General features: G+C 40.6%; 1 protein-coding gene across 3 annotated transcripts in view; it reads right to left on the reverse strand.

The window, feature by feature from the left end:
• Positions 1-18,231, reverse strand: part of SLC35A3 (solute carrier family 35 member A3) — a 29,946-nt gene extending 11,715 nt beyond the window's left edge. Inside the window, exons 1-2 of one of the 3 annotated variants that reach the window (XR_012160375.2) lie at positions 17,962-18,231; positions 662-866 (exon numbers count right to left, since the gene is read on the reverse strand). Coding sequence is in view for 2 of the 3 variants with exons in the window: in XM_073356926.2 (XP_073213027.1) it covers positions 662-848 (187 nt within the window). In the remaining variant the exon portion in view is untranslated. The remainder of the gene's footprint in view (positions 1-661; positions 867-17,961) is intronic. The other 2 variants (XM_073356926.2, XM_073356925.2) reach the window with 2 other exon arrangements.
• Positions 18,232-19,654: the final 1,423 nt, after the last annotated feature.

Here is a 19,654-nt window from a genome sequence, read left to right on the forward strand (position 1 = left end):
ATTTTTGTTTGAGAGTTGAAAATCAAGGACAAGATATTGAGGTTCTGGAGAGGAAAATGATTGTGCCATATAAAACATACAATGTGAGAACTAAAGTGAGTTTGAAAATACAGCGAGTTCTTTTGATCTTAAATATTGTGCTTCTTTCTGTAATACTGAAACAGCTTCTCTCCTTTCATGCTTGCATGACCTCACTGTGGCTCATGCACTTGTCACTTATGCTTCAAGCACATTTACAGCTTAGAACCTTCCCTTTCTCCTACTCCTATTTGTTCTTCTCTAAAGATGCTTTCTGGGTGAAGAGAAGGTACAGGCCTGTTACCAGAACAACAGTTCTTACCCTACATCCATGGCCCGTCAAGTGGAATCTTTTGGGTATATATTTATACAAAATTTACAAAAGATTATATTGTGTGCTTAGGTATGAGGTGCAAACAGAGGTCTTTCCTGCTTGTAGGTTAACTTTCTCATAGAAAGGGTTTTAGATCTTCTTTTCACATATTTTGAGGTGGGAAGGGCAATCTTTTGTTCTCTCTGTCTTGGCATTCACATAACTCCTTATCATCACAGCATTTGAGCACCTGTTTTTGCAGCTGTCACCAAAATACAACAATTAATAAAATATAGGAAAGCTACTCCTAGATTAAAACATGAAACATACTGCTATCTTTGTAGACCAATAAAATGCAGGCCATAATCTTCAAAAATTCAGCAACAACTACTGCAGTAGAGGATAAGTAACGAGGTCCTTCCTCTTTCAATGTCCGAGAATATCGCATAGTCAAAACTAAACTAGTGGTCTGAAAGACGAGGATCCCCAAGGAAAGGTATTTTAAATTGGTAGACATTGCTTGACTTTCACTTTCCTGAAACAGAATAAAAAAGAAAAAAATTAAAAGTTAAAACCAAAAACAGACAGTTCCTCTGTGAATTAGCATTTTTAAAGGGTATCCAGGGTATTCACTGAAGGGAATTAAGAGAGTTTGACTATCCAATTCCCTAATCAGAAAACAATGGTGTAAAGAACGAATTCATTTCCTGGGGGCTGGGTGTAGTAAAATAATGTATGGTGATACTACCAAATCTTAAGAAGAATAATTATTACATAAGAAACATCTGCTATAATAATGCTCTCGAGTCTCACTCAGTTTTTATTATTACTATGCAATACTTCATTACAGTCAAGGGTGGAATAAACTTGTTTAAATAGGACTTTGATACTTAAAAGATTATGAAAAGTAAATATTCCACTTAATAAAGTTTAGTATAGTAACATGGCGGTCATGAATAAAACAGTTCCTTGCACATTCAAAGATCTATTGAAACAAATAAATTAATTTGACAATGTTAATAAAAAGGGATATAAAAGCCTAAAAACCTTAAATGCTTTTCATAATACACTATTATAGATAAGAAGAATATAGATTCAACAACAAACATTGCAGTGATGGCAGAAACAATATGCTGATTATTGTATTAAAATGAAATATTCTTTATATTTGCTCTGGGTAATGAAAAATGTCACAGACATCTTTATGATAGCTATTAATGCAGGTTCTCCCACTATACATTTCTATATATTATCTTCTAATTTACCAATTAGAGTAAGATAGTCCCTCAAATTTCTACTTTAGAAACATCTGAAATGTTGAGAAAGGCCCTAAACCTGCCAACACTTATGCACATGCTTAACATGTTTCACAGTACAATAGTTACTAACTACATTTACAGTAACTCCAGTTATCATCAGTGAAGTTGATGAACCTAATCTTTGTACTGAAAATTTATCTGTCTGTCAAACAATGTCAAATTATGTAGCCCCGAGAAAGGCTAACACTGAAACTACAGGTGTAATTTCAATTACATCATATCAGTAAGATGAAAAGAACAAAAACCCACTTCTGCAAATACATCAGCAAGTGGCAAAGCCTAAATGCCCTGTCTACAGTATGAAAATACACTGAAGCGAATACTGATTACACCAGTGAAGCTGAATCAACATCAGGAATCCTAAAATAGATAGGCCTCTGGTTACTACCATCACTTTAAGCACTGTATTGATCAGATCTGAGCTAAGCAGCACCTAGTACAGAAGGCAAGAGAGATGATTAGGAGAGCTGTTTTAGGAGAGCTAGCAAAATGTTTCAGGTTAACAAGGAAATCCAGAACAGTATCACTGGTATTAAGTACATTATAGTTACCTCATTTTCTTCTACTCCCAGTTATTAGTTATGAATGCTTACCATACAAACAGACTCATACAGAAGACACATAAACTTTACATTCCATGGAAAATGTACCATTTACAGCATTCACTATGTGCATATTGAACCAAAATCATAATACTTTTAAAAAAGGTAAAAAGGGAAGTCCAGGAGCATACATTTACTCCAAGTAGAATAAACAAAGAGTAAAATTCAAGACAAGACATCGTGATCCACATTTTTAAGTTTCTGTGCTTGATATATGCAATGCCCAATGCATGCACAAGGTGGAGAGGTGTACATGCACACGCAGGTGATATAGAAATCTTGACTTACAAGTATCAGGCTCGTGTGTAAAGCTGAACATGTAGAAAATATGTAAGTACCTTTGAAAATTTGCACCTGAAATTAAAGCTATTTTAAAATTACTGCAGTTTTGTGTCAAAATATATTTTATAAAACTGCACTTATTCTTTCCCAGATCTGGACAGCTGTATTATTAATATAATTCTGTCTTATATAGATATGGTGTCTCAGAGTTTAGGTTTTTTTCCAGGTAAGTATGTAAAGTGGCTATAAACTGTGGGTACTTAAGGAAACAACATAAATTTGACAAGATTTGTAACCATTCAGCCACAGACGGCGATTAACTGCATTTCCGTTCTCTGGGCAGTAAGATTATTTGCAGCATGTTGTATCTGGCTGCATACATTTTTGTAAAAGCCCATTGGAACTGGAATAAATCAAGTAGAAAAACTTTTGAAGTAAGGAGGTAATACAGGACTACTGGTGTTGAAAATTATCTGGTTGATCATTAACCAGAATTGAGCAATATAAAGACCCTATGTACTTTGCAGCAAGTCTGACCTTAACGCTGTGGCAATCAGGTACAGCAGACTGAAGATTTTTAGCAGTTTTAGATAAATGCAAAAACTGAGTTATTTAACTAAATATGAAAATGAATGATAGTTACTACAATATCATTTATTTACATAATTTGATATTAAATTATCGGTTTTATGCTACTCCAACTTTTTTATATCTTCAATGCATTGGAGATGTATTATTTTAGAGAAGATGTTAAGGTAAAGCTGAAGATTTCTGCACTTGGAGTTTTTGACACCTGGAATGGTGCAGAAGGCAGTATTTGAGTTTGTGAGATAAGCACATTATTCTTAGGCTGTCTACACAAAGAAAACTTGGATAACTTTCCACCTGTGGTAGCAATGGTGGAGGCTATGCAGTAGACAAACACTTGAGTCCTGTCTACACTACAGCCTTCATTTGCTGGGATAGTGAAGCTACACTGATGGTGAAACAGAGGAGCTAATTTTCCCAGTATAGAAGAGACCTAATATTGCCCGGTTTTATTTTCATAGGTGTGAGATTACAGCATGTCCACGTTGTATTAGATTGCTTCTGAAGCCAGCAGATCTTAGGGCTGAAACCCAGTAGTACCGTATGAAATTAATTTCATATTACATTGTCTGAATTCCAAGCCACCATATTTTCTTCTTTTTTTGGTTGAAGGTGATCTTGCATATTAATATGAGAACTTTGCCAATTTTCATTCACATCAAAAAATTCCTCCTACCTTCTACCGTGCCCACCCTTTCTTTTAACAAGGAGTGTTGGGGATCTGGTTACACAATCACCATTAGATGGTTAAAGAGAATATGTGTTTCTCCTAAAATACACTCTTAAAACTCACAATTAAAATGCTTCTGAACCAAATTCCTCTGAAATAAATACATATAAATTAGAATAAAGACCTTTGCAGAATCCTTTGATCATGAACTTCTGTATTCTGTGAACTAGCAATGTAATATTGAAATATAGGTCATCCCTACAGATGGAATTTTGAACAGCGCTCTGAGATGATCTTTAAAATGGGTTATAGTATCAGAAAATACTGCACATTTCCATTTATTGAAACACATCATTTTATTAAGTAATTTAAAAATAGCACTAATGGTTTAGCCATGATGATTGTCAAATTAATATTCAGCATCACAAATACCATCACAAAAGCTTTTCCATTAAAACAAAACAAAACATACACTAGACAAATGTGAAAAATACATACAGAAATGTTGTTTTGGAGTACAATCTTCTTTCATTAACTGCCATGATTAGGAACACAGAAATTTTAAGACGGTGACATTACTTATTTAAGCTTGCCTCCTTAAAATTGATCTCAAATTCTTGGGTTATTTTTTTCAACCAATTCTCTCCCCCACTTCCAAGCAGATTTTTAAACAGGATAAAGTGCCTCAAAAAGGTAGTAGCAGTAGAACGTCATATTTGTATTTCATATTCCCTGAAGAAGCCACAGAGTTTTACAAATGACACAAAATAAACTAAGTATGGTCAGTGATGTAGAGAAAAGGTTGTTCTCTGAGTTAAGAGTTGAATTCAGAATAGATTCCATGAAAAGTGGCCTCATCAGTGTTCAGCAACACAGGCTTGTACACAATAATCACACTGAATTCTAGGGTGCAGGGCTGGTGCTATATATCAGATAAAGTCACATGCCAGGAATTGTGTAACAACTGAACTTACACATTCCAATAAATCACCCACCCATTTAACTTTGCAACTTCCCAGTAAGTGTATTAGCTTTGCGTCTTTCCTCATTCTTTTCCAGAAGGATAACGTATCAGCTTATACAAATTAGTGCAAACTTGGGACTTGGATCCACTGAAACACATAAACGGGTACTGAACTTTGAGCATCTGAATTGTTTCATTGGCTTCAGTGGGACTACTCATATGCTTGGAGTCAAGCATATGCTGCTTAGGTGAGTTGCTAAGCTGGAGCCAGAGTGCTCAGCACTTTAATGTCTTGCAAAGTAGCAGTGGCTGCCAGCAGCACCTAAGTCAGAGGGAAGGGCTAATCAAAGCTAAGAATTTGTTGGCATAGGTACTTTGTCTTCACGAGAAAAAAAGTGTGTTTTTAACCCTGTGTAAACATCCTAGCATACACAAGGCAATTTGCAGTTTTAATACATTAGCTGGTTGTTGGAAACCAGGCTCCTGCCAGGGTTTACCTCAACCAACTAACATGCTAAAACTACAAAATACATTATCTACACTAGGATATCAACAAATGTTAAAATCATACCTTTCTTTCTTTGCCATATACTGCACTGGTCTCAGTAGCCCCGCTCCCCCAGCTCTCTTTGCAGGAGCATCAGGAGGCTGGAATCCTCCACAGAATTTCCCAGAAGTGGCCCTTCAAAAGGTCCCCAACATCCTTTAGGAAGGAGGGACTCAGCAGCAGCTTCATGTCCAAGTAGTATGGCCTCATCAAGTGTTTTATATGTACTCTATCTAGTTTTGGTGAGCTATACATTGTTTGCTCACTAACGGTCAATTCCTTTAGAAGATCTGCAGAAAGCTCCAAGAGCAGCAAAACCAGCACTGTTCCACTGAGTGCAAGTCCCAGCTGCAAAGATGCTGCACAGGAGAACTTAGCCCCCCCTGCGTGCCACAGAACAATGCTATGTGGTGACTCCTCATACCATACCACTCAAGGGATTTTGAAAGCTGGGGCATCCACAGCAATTCCATGACTTGCCAACTTCACCTGGAAGGAGAGTGCAAAGGCTGTGGCAGTTGCTGCAGTAGCAATGTGAGCACTTCCACTGGTGATATACAACTTAGGAAGGAATAAGGTTCTGTCCTACTCTAATCCTCACAGAAAACCCCCAAAACAAAGCTTATTTACTTACACTTTCCACAGGAATGAACATTTGGCCCACTGTCTATCAGGAAGGCCAATACTCTGCGTTCAGCTCTGCTACCTGTCACAGCATTTCTTTCTGAAACGCTGAAAAAGTTGTGAGCCCTCTCCCGCTGCAAACCTGTTTTTTATTGTTACACAAGTATTCTGTAGGGAAAAATTAGAAGATAAATTGTTTTGGGAAATGTATCTCAATGATGTGAATGGAGACAGGCTGATCCTTTTTTGATAGGTCATTTTCAATTTGGCCTCTACAGACAGAGAAATCATATATGGAGGGGTCCCTACAAAATAATACTGTGTTCTATTTTTGGCAAGAACTAAACAAAAACCACTGCAATTGACCACGATAATCCAAATTTCAGTCATCTGACTCTGGGCTCCTTGCTCCTGTGTCTATCAGTCACACTGACAGTGTTCCGATTCATAGAATCATAGAATATCAGGGTTGGAAGGGACCTCAGGAGGTCATCTAGGCCAACCCCCTGCTCAAAGCAGGACCAATCCCCAATTAAATCATCCCAGCCAGGGCTTTGTCAAGCCTGACCTCAAAAATATCTAAGGAAGGAGATTCCACCACCCCCCTAGGTAACATATTCCAGTGTTACACCACCCTCCTAGTGGAAAAGTTTTTCCTAATATCCAACCTAAACCTCCCCCACTGCAATTTGAAACCATTACTCCTTGTTCTGTCATCTGCTACCACTGAGAACAGTCTAGATCCATTCTCTTTCGAACCCTCTTTCAGGTAGTTGAAAGCAGCTATCAAATCCCCCCTCATTCTTCTCTTCCGCAGACTAAGATTATCCAAAATGATTCAATATCCTCCATTAGATTTGAATAGTTCAAGTTGAATTGTTGTATTCCTCTTCCCACACCTACTACAGCTTATCTACACACAATTTCTCCAGAAAGGCCAGCTTTACAATCTGAGAAACACTGTTTCAGGAATATTAAAAAGAGAAGTGGTGAGTGCAAGAAGAGAATACTGAAACAAGGAGTGCCCAAATGAAAAGGTAAAAGAGAAAGCATTGTGACATTATATACATGACAACATTATACGCATGGCTGGAATATTGGTATAGAAGGGTACAGCTTGCTTAGGAAGGACAGGCAGGGAAAAAAGGGAGGAGGTGTTGCCTTATATATTAAAAATGTATACACTTGGACTGCGGTTGAGATAGAAATAAGAGATAGACTTGTTGAAAGTCTCTGGGTAAGGATAAAAGGGGTAAAAAACAAGGGTGATGTCATGGTAGGGGTCTACTATAGACCACCAAACCAGGAAGAAGAGGTGGATGAGGCTTTTTTTAAGCAACTAACAAAATCATCCAAAGCACAGGGCTTGGTGGTGATGGGGGACTTCAACTACCCAGACACCTGTTGGGGAAATAACACAGCAGGGCACAGATTATTCAACAAGTTCTTGGAATGTATTGGAGACAATTTTTTATTTCAGAATGTGGAGAAAGCTATGAGGGGAGAGGCTGTTCTAGATGATTTTGACAAATTGGGAGGAACTGGTTGAGAATTTGAAAGTGGAAGGCAATTTGGGTGATAGTGATCATGAAATGGTAGAGGGAGTGATCAAGGAATGGTAGGAGGGAGAACAGCATAATAAAGACAATGAATTTCAAGAAGGCAGACTTTAGCAAACTCAAGAAGTTGGTAGGTAAAATCCCATGGGAAGCAAGTCAAAGGGGAAAAACAATTGAAGATAGTTGGCAGTTTTTCAAAGAGACATTATTAAAGGCACAAGAGCAAGCTATCCCACTGCGTAGGAAAGATAGGAAGTTGGCAAGAGACCACCTTGGCTTAACTAGGAGATCTTCAATGATCTAAAACTCAAAAAAAAAAAAGAGTCCTACAAAAAGTGGAAACTCAGTCAAATTACAAAGGATGAATATAAACAAATAACACAAGTATGCAGGGACAAAACTAGAAAGGCCAAGGCACAAAATAAGATCAAACTAGCTAGGGACATAAAGGATAACAAGAAAACATTCTACAAATACATTAGAAGCAAGAGCAAGACCAAGGACAGAGTAGGCCCATTACTCAGTGAGGGGGGGGAAGACAATAACAGAAAATGTGGAAATGACAGAGGTGCTTAATTACTTCCTTGTTTCTCTTTTCACCAAAAAGGTTGGTGGCGATTGGACGTCTAACATAGTGAATGCCAGTGAAAATGAGGTAGGATCAGAGTCTAAAATAGGGAAAGAACAAGACAAAAATTACTGACTGAGGAGATATCTGAGCCATTAGCAATTATCTTTGAAAAGTCATGGCAGACAGGAGACATTCCAAAAGACTGGAAAAGGGCAAATATAGCGCCCATTTATAAAAAAGGAAATAAGGACAACCCGGGGAATTACAGACCAGTCAGCTTAACTTCTGTACCCAGAAAGATAATGGAGCAAACAATTAAGAAATCAATTTGTAAACACCTAGAAGATAGTGAGGTGATAAGTAACAGTCAGCATGGATTTGTCAAGAACAAATCGTGTCAAACCAACCTGATAGCTTTCTTTGACAGGGTAACAAGCCTTGTGGATTGGGGGAAGCGGTAGAAGTGGTATATCTTGACTTTAGTAAGGCTTTTGATACTGTCTTGCATGACCTTCTCATAAACAAACTAGGGAAATACAACCTAGATGGAGCTACTATAAGGTGGGTGCATAACTGGTTGGAAAATTGTTCCCAGAGAGTAGTTATCTGTGATTTGCAGTCATGCTGAAAGGGCATAATGAATGGGTTCCCGCAGGGATCGGTTCTGTGACCGGTTCTGTTCAATATCTTCATCAATGTTTTAGATAATGGCAGAGAGAGTACACTTATAAAGTTTGTGGACAATACCAAGCTGGGAGGGATTGCAAGTACTTTGGGGAACAGGATTAAAATTCAAAGTGATCTGGACAAACAGGAGAAATGGTCTCAGTACATAGGATGAAATTCAATAAGGACAAATGCAAAGTACTCCACTTAGGAAGGAACAATCAGCTGCACACATACAAAATGGGAAATTACTGCCTAGGAAGGAGTACTGCGGAAAGCAATCTGGGGGTCATAGTGGATCACAAGCTTAATATGAGTCAACAGTGTAACACTGTTGGAAATAAAAAAAAAAAAAAAGAAGCAGCAGCAGCAACCATCATTCTGGGATGTATTATCAGGAGTATTGTAAGCAAGACACGAGAAATAATACTTCCACTCTACTCCGTGCTGATTAGGCCTCAACTGGAGTATTGGGTCCAGTTCTGGGCGCCACATTTCAGGACAGATGTGGACAAACTGAAGAAAGACCAGAGAAGAACAACAAAAATGATTAAAGGTCTAGAAAACATGACCTATGAGGGAAGACTGAAAAAATTGGGTTTGTTTAGTCTGGAGAAGAGAAGACTGGGAGAGGACATGATAACAATTTTCAAGTACATAAGAGGTTGTTACAAGGAGGAGGGAGGAAAATTGTTCTTCTTAACCTCTGAGAATAGGACAAGAAGCAATGGGCTTAAATTGCAGCAAGGGCGGTTTAGGTTGGACCGTAGGAAAAAGTTCCTAACTGTCAGAGTGGTTAAGCACTAGAATAAATTACCTAGGGAGGTTGCAGAATCTCCATCATTGGGGATTTTTAAGAGAAGGTGAACAAACACCTGTCAGAGATGGTCTAGACAATACTTAGTCCTGCCTTGAGAGCAGGGGACTGGACTAGACAACCTCTCGAGGTCCCTTTCAGTTCTATGATTCTATACTACACAGAGGAACAGGCAAAGTATAATACAAGTAACCACTCATGCTAGCTAACGAGTCGTGGGAAGCAGAAAGGGGTCAGTTAAGTGACTATAATAAAACTAAATAAAACTAACTGATTTACTATGAAGTTTCCTGACAAATAACTGAGCTACCAACACTAATCATCATACTACTACTATTGAGTCATATTTTCTCAGCCAATTAACAAAATGTCACAGTCTTACTGAAATCAGAAACATTAAATTAGATGTAGAAAGATTACGAAGACACAAAACTTCTACGGTAGTTGTGAAAAACTTGAAAACAGAGCATGTAGGTTTAGTAGCAGTAACTATATTTTGTGTTCTCGAGTCCTAAAAACATTATATAAGTAAATTTAAATAATGAATTTGTTACAAATTCCAATGCAACTGTGATTTTCACATTCTGATATTAAGCATTTGTAAAAGTCAGACTATTCTCACTACAAGTTGAGAAAAATCTGAGTGTCTTGTTCTCAGTTATGACTAATACAGTACTCAAAAGCAGCCCTACAATGATTATGAATATTATTGCTCTATTCTTCCTATAATACCTCATTATTTCCTTACTTTTATTATTAGATATCATCCACTTGCAATTCTTTTAACTGTTATTTTCTGTCGGGCCCTGGGATTTAAAAATAATTAATTCACAATTTTAGAGTCTACAGCTCCCAAAGGCCTCATCAGGAATTGCAGGCACACTGTACTTTTGAGGAGCAAGTCCATAGGGACTTAGGCAATGTGAACTGCAGGAGGTCAGCACCTCTCTGATTCAGTCTGGAAGTATTACAGTTGTAGAACTAAAGCATGCTGGTGACATCTTCATAAAATTCTGCCTACACATAAGGGTGCACTTAACGTTGGCAAACACTGATGCATCCTCAAAATGCTCCAGTATTGATTGAACCAGTGACATTTAAAAAAAGAATAGTGAAGGCATATTTATTTCCATTTTAGACTCTAATCCTGCAACACAGACCCTGGGACTTCATGCAGCTACAGGTTTTCGCCCACCAGTAACAGCTTGCAAGATTAGGGTCTTAGTCTGTGGCTGTAGATCATAAACAACAACATAGAGAGTAAACACAAAGTTTGTGTTAACATTGTTTCATGTGCCGTAACAGAGAGCTGGAGTAAATGTTTAAACTACTTTGTACAGATTCATAATTATGTTTGGCAAGAAAATCATCTTTTGTTACTATCTTATCTATTTTTCTTTTTTGTTTTACTGAAAGTTAAATTTTAAAATAAAACAGTGTCAAATTGTTCTTATTGTTACATTTTCAGCCTTCACAGTGACAATTATCTGCTAACACAAGCTGCACTCAGGATGGCTAAAAACTAAATTCATTTGACATTTTCAGGGTTGAGACTTTTTTAGAACATAAACATTGACTGACAGGACGTTCTGCTCCAATGGAATGTTAGTACATTTGACTATCAATGTCTTTTTGCACAGAAAAAAAAATCAGAACACGAAAACATTTAATCAAGACACCTGCATTTCTGCAAAAAGTGAGACTGTAGAGAACTGCAGATTCAGGACCTGAGTAAATGCAGAGGGTAAGCTTAACTATAGTTCAAGTTCTGCACCCCACCACAAGATATTAAAAAGAGGTAATAAATAAGGTGAAAGAGTTCGTAAATTTTTTCAAGTTAAACAGGTTTGTGCATACCACCTGTGTTTGCGTTTCCTGAAAATGGAAGACAAAAGAGGGAAATGAACTGAGTGGTTAATGCCACGTTGACAAATATACTACAGAGAGAAATGTTATTAACAAGACTTTGGCAAACAAGGAAGGGAAAACAAACAAGAAAGGTTTGATTCCACTCAGTTTATCTGAATTCTACTAAAAACTGATGCAATGCACAGAATATGAAGCTTCTGGTACATGCAATTTGAAGCACGCATTTTCAAATGTTATTTCTCTGTACAATGTTATATGTGCCTTCTCTTTCTTCCTAAACTCCAGTCCAACTCTGACGCTTTACTCTTCCACCCATATTAGATAACATGAATACAGGCTATTTAAAATAACAAAACTAAAATTTTTCGTATGATGGTTCTATTCCTTAAATCTTTTTCAGCAGCTGAGTGTATCAGTAAGTCATTCTGCACAAGATCTAAAGGTTCAATAAAGTATATTAGGGCTGTCAAGCAATTAAAAAAAATTAATCACGATTAATTGCACTGTTAAAGAATAATAGAATACCATTTATTTAAATACTTTTGGATGTTTTCTACATTTTCAAATATATTGATTTCGAATACAAACACAGACTACAAAGTGTACAGTGCTCACATGATATTTATTGTTGATTACAAATTTGCACTGAAAAAAACAAAACAGTATTTTCAATTCACCTAAGTACTGTAGTGCAATCTATTTATCATGAAAATTGAATTTACAAATGTCGAATTATGTACAAAAAAATAACTACATTCAAAAATCGAACAATGTAAAACTTTAGAGCCTACAAGTCCACTCAGTCCTACTTCAACCAATTGCTCAGACAAACAAGTTTGGTTACATTTGCAGGAGACAATTCTGCCCACTTCTTGTTTACAATATCACCTGAAAGTGAGAACCAGTGTCGCAAGATATTTACGTGCCAGATGCGCTAAAGATTCATATATCCCTTCATGCTTCAATTACCATTCCAGAGGATATGCATCCATGCTGATGACGGATTCTGCTCAATAACGATCCAAAGCAGAGCGGACCGATGCATGTTCATTTTCCATCATCTGAGTCAGATGACAACAGCAGAAGGTTGATTTTCTTTTTTGGTGGTTCAGGTTCTGTAGTTTCCACATCTGAGTGTTGCTCATTTAAGACTTCTGAAAGCATGCTCCACACCTCATCCCTCTCAGATTTTGGAAGGCACTTCAGATTCTTAAACCTTGGGTTGAGTGCTGTAGCTATTTTTAGAAATCTCACATTCATACCTTCTTTACATTTTGTCAAATCTGCAGTGACAGCGTACGTAAATCAAACAACACATGCTGGGTCATCATCAGAGATTGCTATAACATGAAATATATGGCAGAATGCAGGTAAAACAGAGCAGGGGGACACACAATTCTCCCCCAAAGAGTTCAGTCACAAATTTAATTAACACACTATTTTTTTAATGAACATCATCAGCTTGAAAGCCTGTCCTCCGGAATGGTAGCTGAAGCATGAAGGGGCACACAAATGTTTAACATATCTGGAACTTAAATACCTTGCAACGCCGGCTACAAAAGTGCCATGCGAACGCCTGTTCTGACTTTCAGGTGACATTGTAAATAAAAAAAGGGCAGCAGTATTTCCCATAAATGTAAACAAACTTGTTTGTCTTAGCGACTGGCTGAACAAGAAGTAGGACTGAGTGGACTTGTAGGCTCTAAAGTTTTACACTGTTCTGTTTTTGAGTGCAGTTATGTACAATAACAAAAATCTACATTTGTAAATTACACTTTCACAATAGAGACTGCACTACAGTAATTGTATAAGGTGAACTGAAAAATACTATTTTTTTTGTTTATCATTTTTACAGTGCAAATATTTGTAATAAAAAATAATATAAAGTTAGCACTGTACACTTTGTATTCTGTGTTGTAATAGAAATCAATATATTTGAAAATGTAGAAAAACATGCAAAATATTTAATAAATTTCAATTGGTATTCTATTGTTTAACAGCACAATTAATCGTAATTAATTTTTTTAATAGCAGTTGATTTTTTTTAGTTAATCGCGTGAGTTAACTGTGATTAATCGACACCTCTAAAGTATATCTAAGGTAGTAAAATATTCTGTGAGTGAGAAGCAGTACACAGATGGCAATTAGAATGCACAGAAATTCTTAATAACTAAAAGTCTACCAAAAAGTATTGTTGAACTAGTTTATGTGCTGAAATGTAGATATTCACTAACACTTCCTAAATGTTACAAACTTTACAATGTTACAAGCTAAATAGTAAAAAGTCAGAAAAATGACATTTTTTCCCATATGTAGTCTCTATACTATATGTGCAAAGTCACAATGGTTTTGTAAATAATTTCACTTGGACTAATCCCAATTACTATGCTTCTTGTTTTAAAAACTCTCCACAGACTTGCTCCACTCTCAAACCACACTTTTAACATTGGTTTCCTCTTTGTCCCCTCCCATTAACTCTCCACAGTTGTCAGGCACACTTTCAAATGTACATCTTCATACAGCTGGAACTTCTTCCATCCAAGCCATTAAATCATTTTATCATTTCAAATCTCACCTCAGTCATTTTCTTTTGGTCTTCTGTTTGTGACTCATTCTCTTTGTAAGGCGCTTTATAGACAATACCGTAAAACAAGCTGTGTATTTCTCTTGGTACTTACTTTCTTCAGCAATGTTTTCACATTAAATAAAAAAATGCTCTAGCAAAGTTTCTCTCCACTTGTAGAATCTGAACAACCTGCTCATTCAACAAAGCTCTGTTTTCAATAGGAGCTTTCCTAAGGGCAGCTTTTCTACTTTTTCTATCCAGTTAAGGAGTTTAAAAAAAACAACAACTTGCAACTGAATATTTTCATGATGGGAATATAAAACACATCCAGTACAAAAAACACGATGATTCCATCTTGTTCCAGCACAGCTACCGAACTCCCAGAGCACAATACTATATTTCCCCCTTTTACAAGCATGCTGCTATGACTGAGTGTCAGAAAATGCATTTTTAAAAAATTCTTCAAAGGATAGTTACACAAGAAAACTTATTTGCTAAAAATTCCCTCTCAACTTTGCTTCAATTAGATAGTCTTCTGTGGCTAAGAGTTAGGGCCCCTTCAAGAATAGGGAGGGTATGTCACTGACACGCTGGCACATCGAAGTGCAAGACTCCAACATCACTGATGTCTGACAAGGAGTCCAATGATATCCTCACTTGCCTCTGCATAGTTTCAAATACTACTGTAACTTCTTTGGGGCAACAGCTGTCTCTTCCTAAGTATTTGTAGAAAACCTAGCAGCGTGGGGACCAGTGTTTTCTCTAATTTTTCCCCACACATGTATGGAATTAATTTTATGTGCACCAATATGGAGGTGATGTGTGGAAGTGATGTGTGGCATATCACCTTCATATTGGTGCACATAACAAAATTAATGTGGTGGGGGATACTGGAGCCGAGGGATTCAGAGTGTGGGAGGGAGCTCAGGGCTGGGGCAGAGGGTTGGGGTGCAGCAAGAACTGGAAATTGAGAACCTCAAGTATTGCATGACATATTTAAAGTTACCTGAGGTTAAATCTGCAGCTCCTTCTCTACCTCACTTCTTACACACAAATGTAGAACCCAGAAATAAGATCTCACAAGTTAGACGACAAGTAAGCAAGATCAAATATTGAACCTGTAAACATTCAGTGTTCCTTTACGTAGGAAATTGAGGAAGTCGTTGAGTTGAATCTAATATCAATAGTGTTTATAAGATTCAGAGTTACTGTACACGCATCCTGGTGCAAAAGTTTTATATTGATATAACAGTTATCAAACCAAACCCTGTCTGCCACATAGGCAGTAAGGCATATGGTATCAAATTTTTCTCTCCCTCTTTTTTTTTTTTAAAAACAGTGCATACACTGTACTATTCATTGTATATATCACTGTAGAGACAGGCCTCAGCTGCAAAATTCAGATCCTAATATAAATTTCCCCCAAACTTGAGGGGTCTTCAGTTCTGGGTTTTGGTTCAGGCCCCACCTCAAATATAAATACATACATAGGGCTTGTCTTCACTACAGTGTTAGTCCCAAGTATAACTCAAGTACTGCCCCCATCCCAACTCCTGTCCACACACAAAAACCTCCAATTTGAATTAAGTAGTGCTTTAAACTCAAGCTAGCTTGCAAGGTTATGGGCTGAATCATGAGTGCTGCTGCTAACTGAGCTAGTAATGGGGATGAAGCTACGGACTGGTTTAGCACAACGAATAACTGCTAATATAACAATTCTGTGTAGTGTTGTTTCACAGAGTGGCCACTCTCACTTGAGCTAACTGTTGCAATGAAGTCAAACCCACAGGTGCTTATTAGCAAAAAACAGTAATTACAAATAAAATTATACCTCTGTACAATGCAGATGAATTGGCATTGTTGTGGAAGCTTAATTTTTGAATGGTCTGTTGTATGTGTGTTCCACATTGCTCAAAATGACATCCTTCTTTCATTGTACCAAATGTTCTGTCTCCTCCAAATTCTTCCTCAAAAGTCACTGCTTTCCCCTCACTTTCCACAAGTGACCTCCCTTCCCATACTATATACCCTGATCTGCCACATTCTCAATTAAAATATAGATTATAAGCTTCATTCAAAATATGATCCAATTCTCAGTATCTTTGTTTACTCTTGGCCTACTGTGTCCTTTGTTGTCTTCATTTTCTGTTTGCTTGATATAGATTGTAAAAATTTTGATCTCAAAAGCCCCATACAAAGTTCCAATGTTACAACATATTTCTTATAAAATATACCTAGTGCTGTGTTAAATGTGGTTTAATTTATGTGCTACTTGGAAGGATGTGTATTTTATATTGGTGTGAATCAGAGAAACTATCCAAGACAGATGAGTGACAACTGGGATTTCATCGTCCAGAACTGAGAAACATCTGCTGTCCATGTTTTTTTGCTTCCTGGTCTCACATCATCCTCTCCCTGACTATTTCACACAACTCCCTGTTCCTCAAACCATCATTTATCCTCTACCCCGGGCTACTCCAATATCATAACCTACCCTCCACTCACACACGTCACCCCCTCCCCCTATAAATCCCTCCTCTCCCCCCGCAGGGGCTACCCCAATCCTGTGTCCTGCCCCCCATACAGCCCACCCTCCTCCCCCAGGGCTACCCCAATTCCGTGCCCTGCCCCCCCATACAGCCCCTCTCTTCCCCCCTGGGGACAAACCCAATCCTGTGCCCTGCCCCCCATACAGCCCCTCTCTTCCCCCCTGGGGACGAACCCAATCCTGTGCCCTACCCCCGTATATCCCCTCTCCTCCCCCGGGGCTACCCCCATCCTATATCCTGCCCCCCGTATATCCCCTCTCCTCCCCCGGGGCTACCCCCATCCTATATCCTGCCCCCCCCATATGCCCTCTCCTCCCCCGGGGCTACCCCCATCCTATATCCTCCCCCCCCATATCCCCTCTTCTCCCCCGGGGCTACCCCCATCCTATATCCCGCCCCCCCCATATCCCCTCTTCTCCCCCGGGGCTACCCCCATCCTATATCCTGCCCCCCCATATCCCCTCTTCTCCCCCGGAGCTACCCCCATCCTATATCCTGCCCCCCCATATCCCCTCTTCTCCCCCGGAGCTACCCCCATCCTATATCCTGCCCCCCCCATATCCCCTCTTCTCCCCCGGGGCTACCCCCATCCTATATCCTGCCCCCCCATATCCCCTCTCCTCCCCCGGGGCTACCCCCATCCTATATCCTGCCCCCCCCATATCCCCTCTCCTCCCCCGGGGCTACCCCCATCCTATATCCTGCCCCCCCATATCCCCTCTTCTCCCCCGGAGCTACCCCCATCCTATATCCCGCCCCCCCCATATCCCCTCTTCTCCCCCGGGGCTACCCCCATCCTATATCCTGCCCCCCCATATCCCCTCTTCTCCCCCGGAGCTACCCCCATCCTATATCCTGCCCCCCCATATCCCCTCTTCTCCCCCGGAGCTACCCCCATCCTATATCCTGCCCCCCCATATCCCCTCTTCTCCCCCGGAGCTACCCCCATCCTATATCCTGCCCCCCCCATATCCCCTCTTCTCCCCCGGGGCTACCCCCATCCTATATCCTGCCCCCCCATATCCCCTCTCCTCCTCCGGAGCTACCCCCATCCTATATCCTGCCCCCCCATATCCCCTCTTCTCCCCCGGGGCTACCCCCATCCTATATCCTGCCCCCCCATATCCCCTCTCCTCCCCCGGAGCTACCCCCATCCTATATCCTGCCCCCCCCATATCCCCTCTCCTCCCCCGGAGCTACCCCCATCCTATATCCTGCCCCCCCATATCCCCTCTTCTCCCCCGGAGCTACCCCCATCCTATATCCTGCCCCCCCTATATCTCCCCCCTCTCCTCCCCTGGGCCACCCTAACCTGTACCCTGCCCCCATATAGCCCCTTTCCCGGGCTACCCCATGCCCGGCCCCTCGGTCCCGTGGCTACCCGGTACCGGCCCTGACCGAGCTGAGGCCCCGCCCCGAACCCAGGAAGCGTCTCACCTCCCGCGCTGGGAGCACGGCCCCGCTCCCTGCCAGCCCCTCGCCGCCGGCTCGGGCTGCCCCCGGCGCTCCGCTCGCTGCAGCCGCCCGCCCGGCGCTGTGCGCGCGCTTCCGGGTGCCCCGGTGCCGGTCGGTCCAGCTCCACAAAGGCCCCGGCTGCAGCCGCTGCCCCACTTGCTCCGTTCCCAGGACCCGGCGTGCGGCGTCGCTGGCTCCGCTCTCGGCTCGGTCTGAGCCCGCTCGGCCCCGGCTCGCCTCGTGCGCCGCAGGAAGGGGCTGGGCTGCCCCGCCCCGGCTCGGCCAGCCCGTTGCTGCGGGAGGAGTCGGTTTAGGGCAGCGTCAAAAACAGGAGCCAGGGCTAGGGGCGGTGTGTGTACGTGTGGGGCACAGGGGCCTGTCGGTATCTAGCTCGGGGTGATGGGGGTAACGGGCTGCGAGGTCAGTGCCCAGCAGTCGTACAGGTGTTGGGGCAGAGACAGCGTGATTCTGGTGATACAATCTGCCTCCCCCCACAGGTACTAAGAGAAGAGGGGGCAGGCCAAGCACACATCTGCTGTGCCAAGCCCTGTGAGTCAGAGCGCAGGGGAACAATACTCCGAGCCAGGGAGGGGAGGTCATGGCCTGGGAGAGTGATGGAAAGTCAGCGAGGAGGAGAGAAAATGTAACCCATGCTGTAATACGATTAGGGGGTGAAAGTAACCCAGTCCAGGCCCCGACGGCGTACCGGTAAAAAGTAGCCACCAGTAGCTGCCCCTTTTGCACCCCCTGTTGGCGGCCCTGCCAGTTCCCTAGGTCCCTGCCAAAGGACCCTGCTTAAAGTGCTTTAAATCGCCACTGGAGCCCTAGGTGGCGTAGGTGGGCTGGGTGGAGGAGCCCGCCCCCGTACCAGTAAGTGTTGAGTGTTACTTGCACCCCTGAATAAGAACTTTGTAAACGTAGTGACTTGGCAGTGCCCCAGTATGTTAAAGTGAAAAAGAAAAAATACATGCTAAGGAAGAACCTTCCTCTCTCTGTCCATTGTGTGTTGTCCCTCTGTTTGGATGGAAGCCTCCAATTCATAGGAACGATAGTTTGTTGTATGCTTTTCACAGCAGTAAGCATTTAACATCATAATAATATCAAATGATTCACTTGTCCATGTGTAAAGTGTGACATACATGGTGCTTACACATGCTCAACATTGTAATTCAAGGAAATAAGGTTTAGCATTGAAGGCACAGTTAGTAACAAGCTCTTTTGCATAGAAAAAAAAAATCCCAGGCTTTGTAAATGTGTAATATGCAAAAATGTGTAACTAAGAGTGAAATAGTTTTTGCTTTTTTTAAAAAAAAAGATTGAACTACTGAACTGAAATTCCATGCTGGACAGGAAAAACCAGTCTGGCCTCACAAATATGCCAAGTTTGGCAAACCTGTTTGGTTTGGTTCCACCTTTTAATTGTTCTGGGGAGCAGGGATAAGAGGAGGAGGAAATAAATTGTAGATTTAATGGGAAGAAATCATAAAACAGACGCTGAAAGAAATACACCTAAAACATCAGCCATAAGCCATCAGTTAAACTTTGTGCAATCAAAGTCTGACTGATTTCCTAAAATTTCAAGCTAACACTTTTCTTCTAGTTGTGTGCACACTAAAGGAAGTTTTAGAAAGATTTCTTGCTGTTGCTAGTACTGATTCAGCTCTAGCAGCATTAA

The sequence above is a fragment of the Lepidochelys kempii genome, chromosome 8, assembly GCF_965140285.1.
Source record: "Lepidochelys kempii isolate rLepKem1 chromosome 8, rLepKem1.hap1, whole genome shotgun sequence".
NCBI classification, from domain to species: Eukaryota; Metazoa; Chordata; order Testudines; family Cheloniidae; genus Lepidochelys; species Lepidochelys kempii.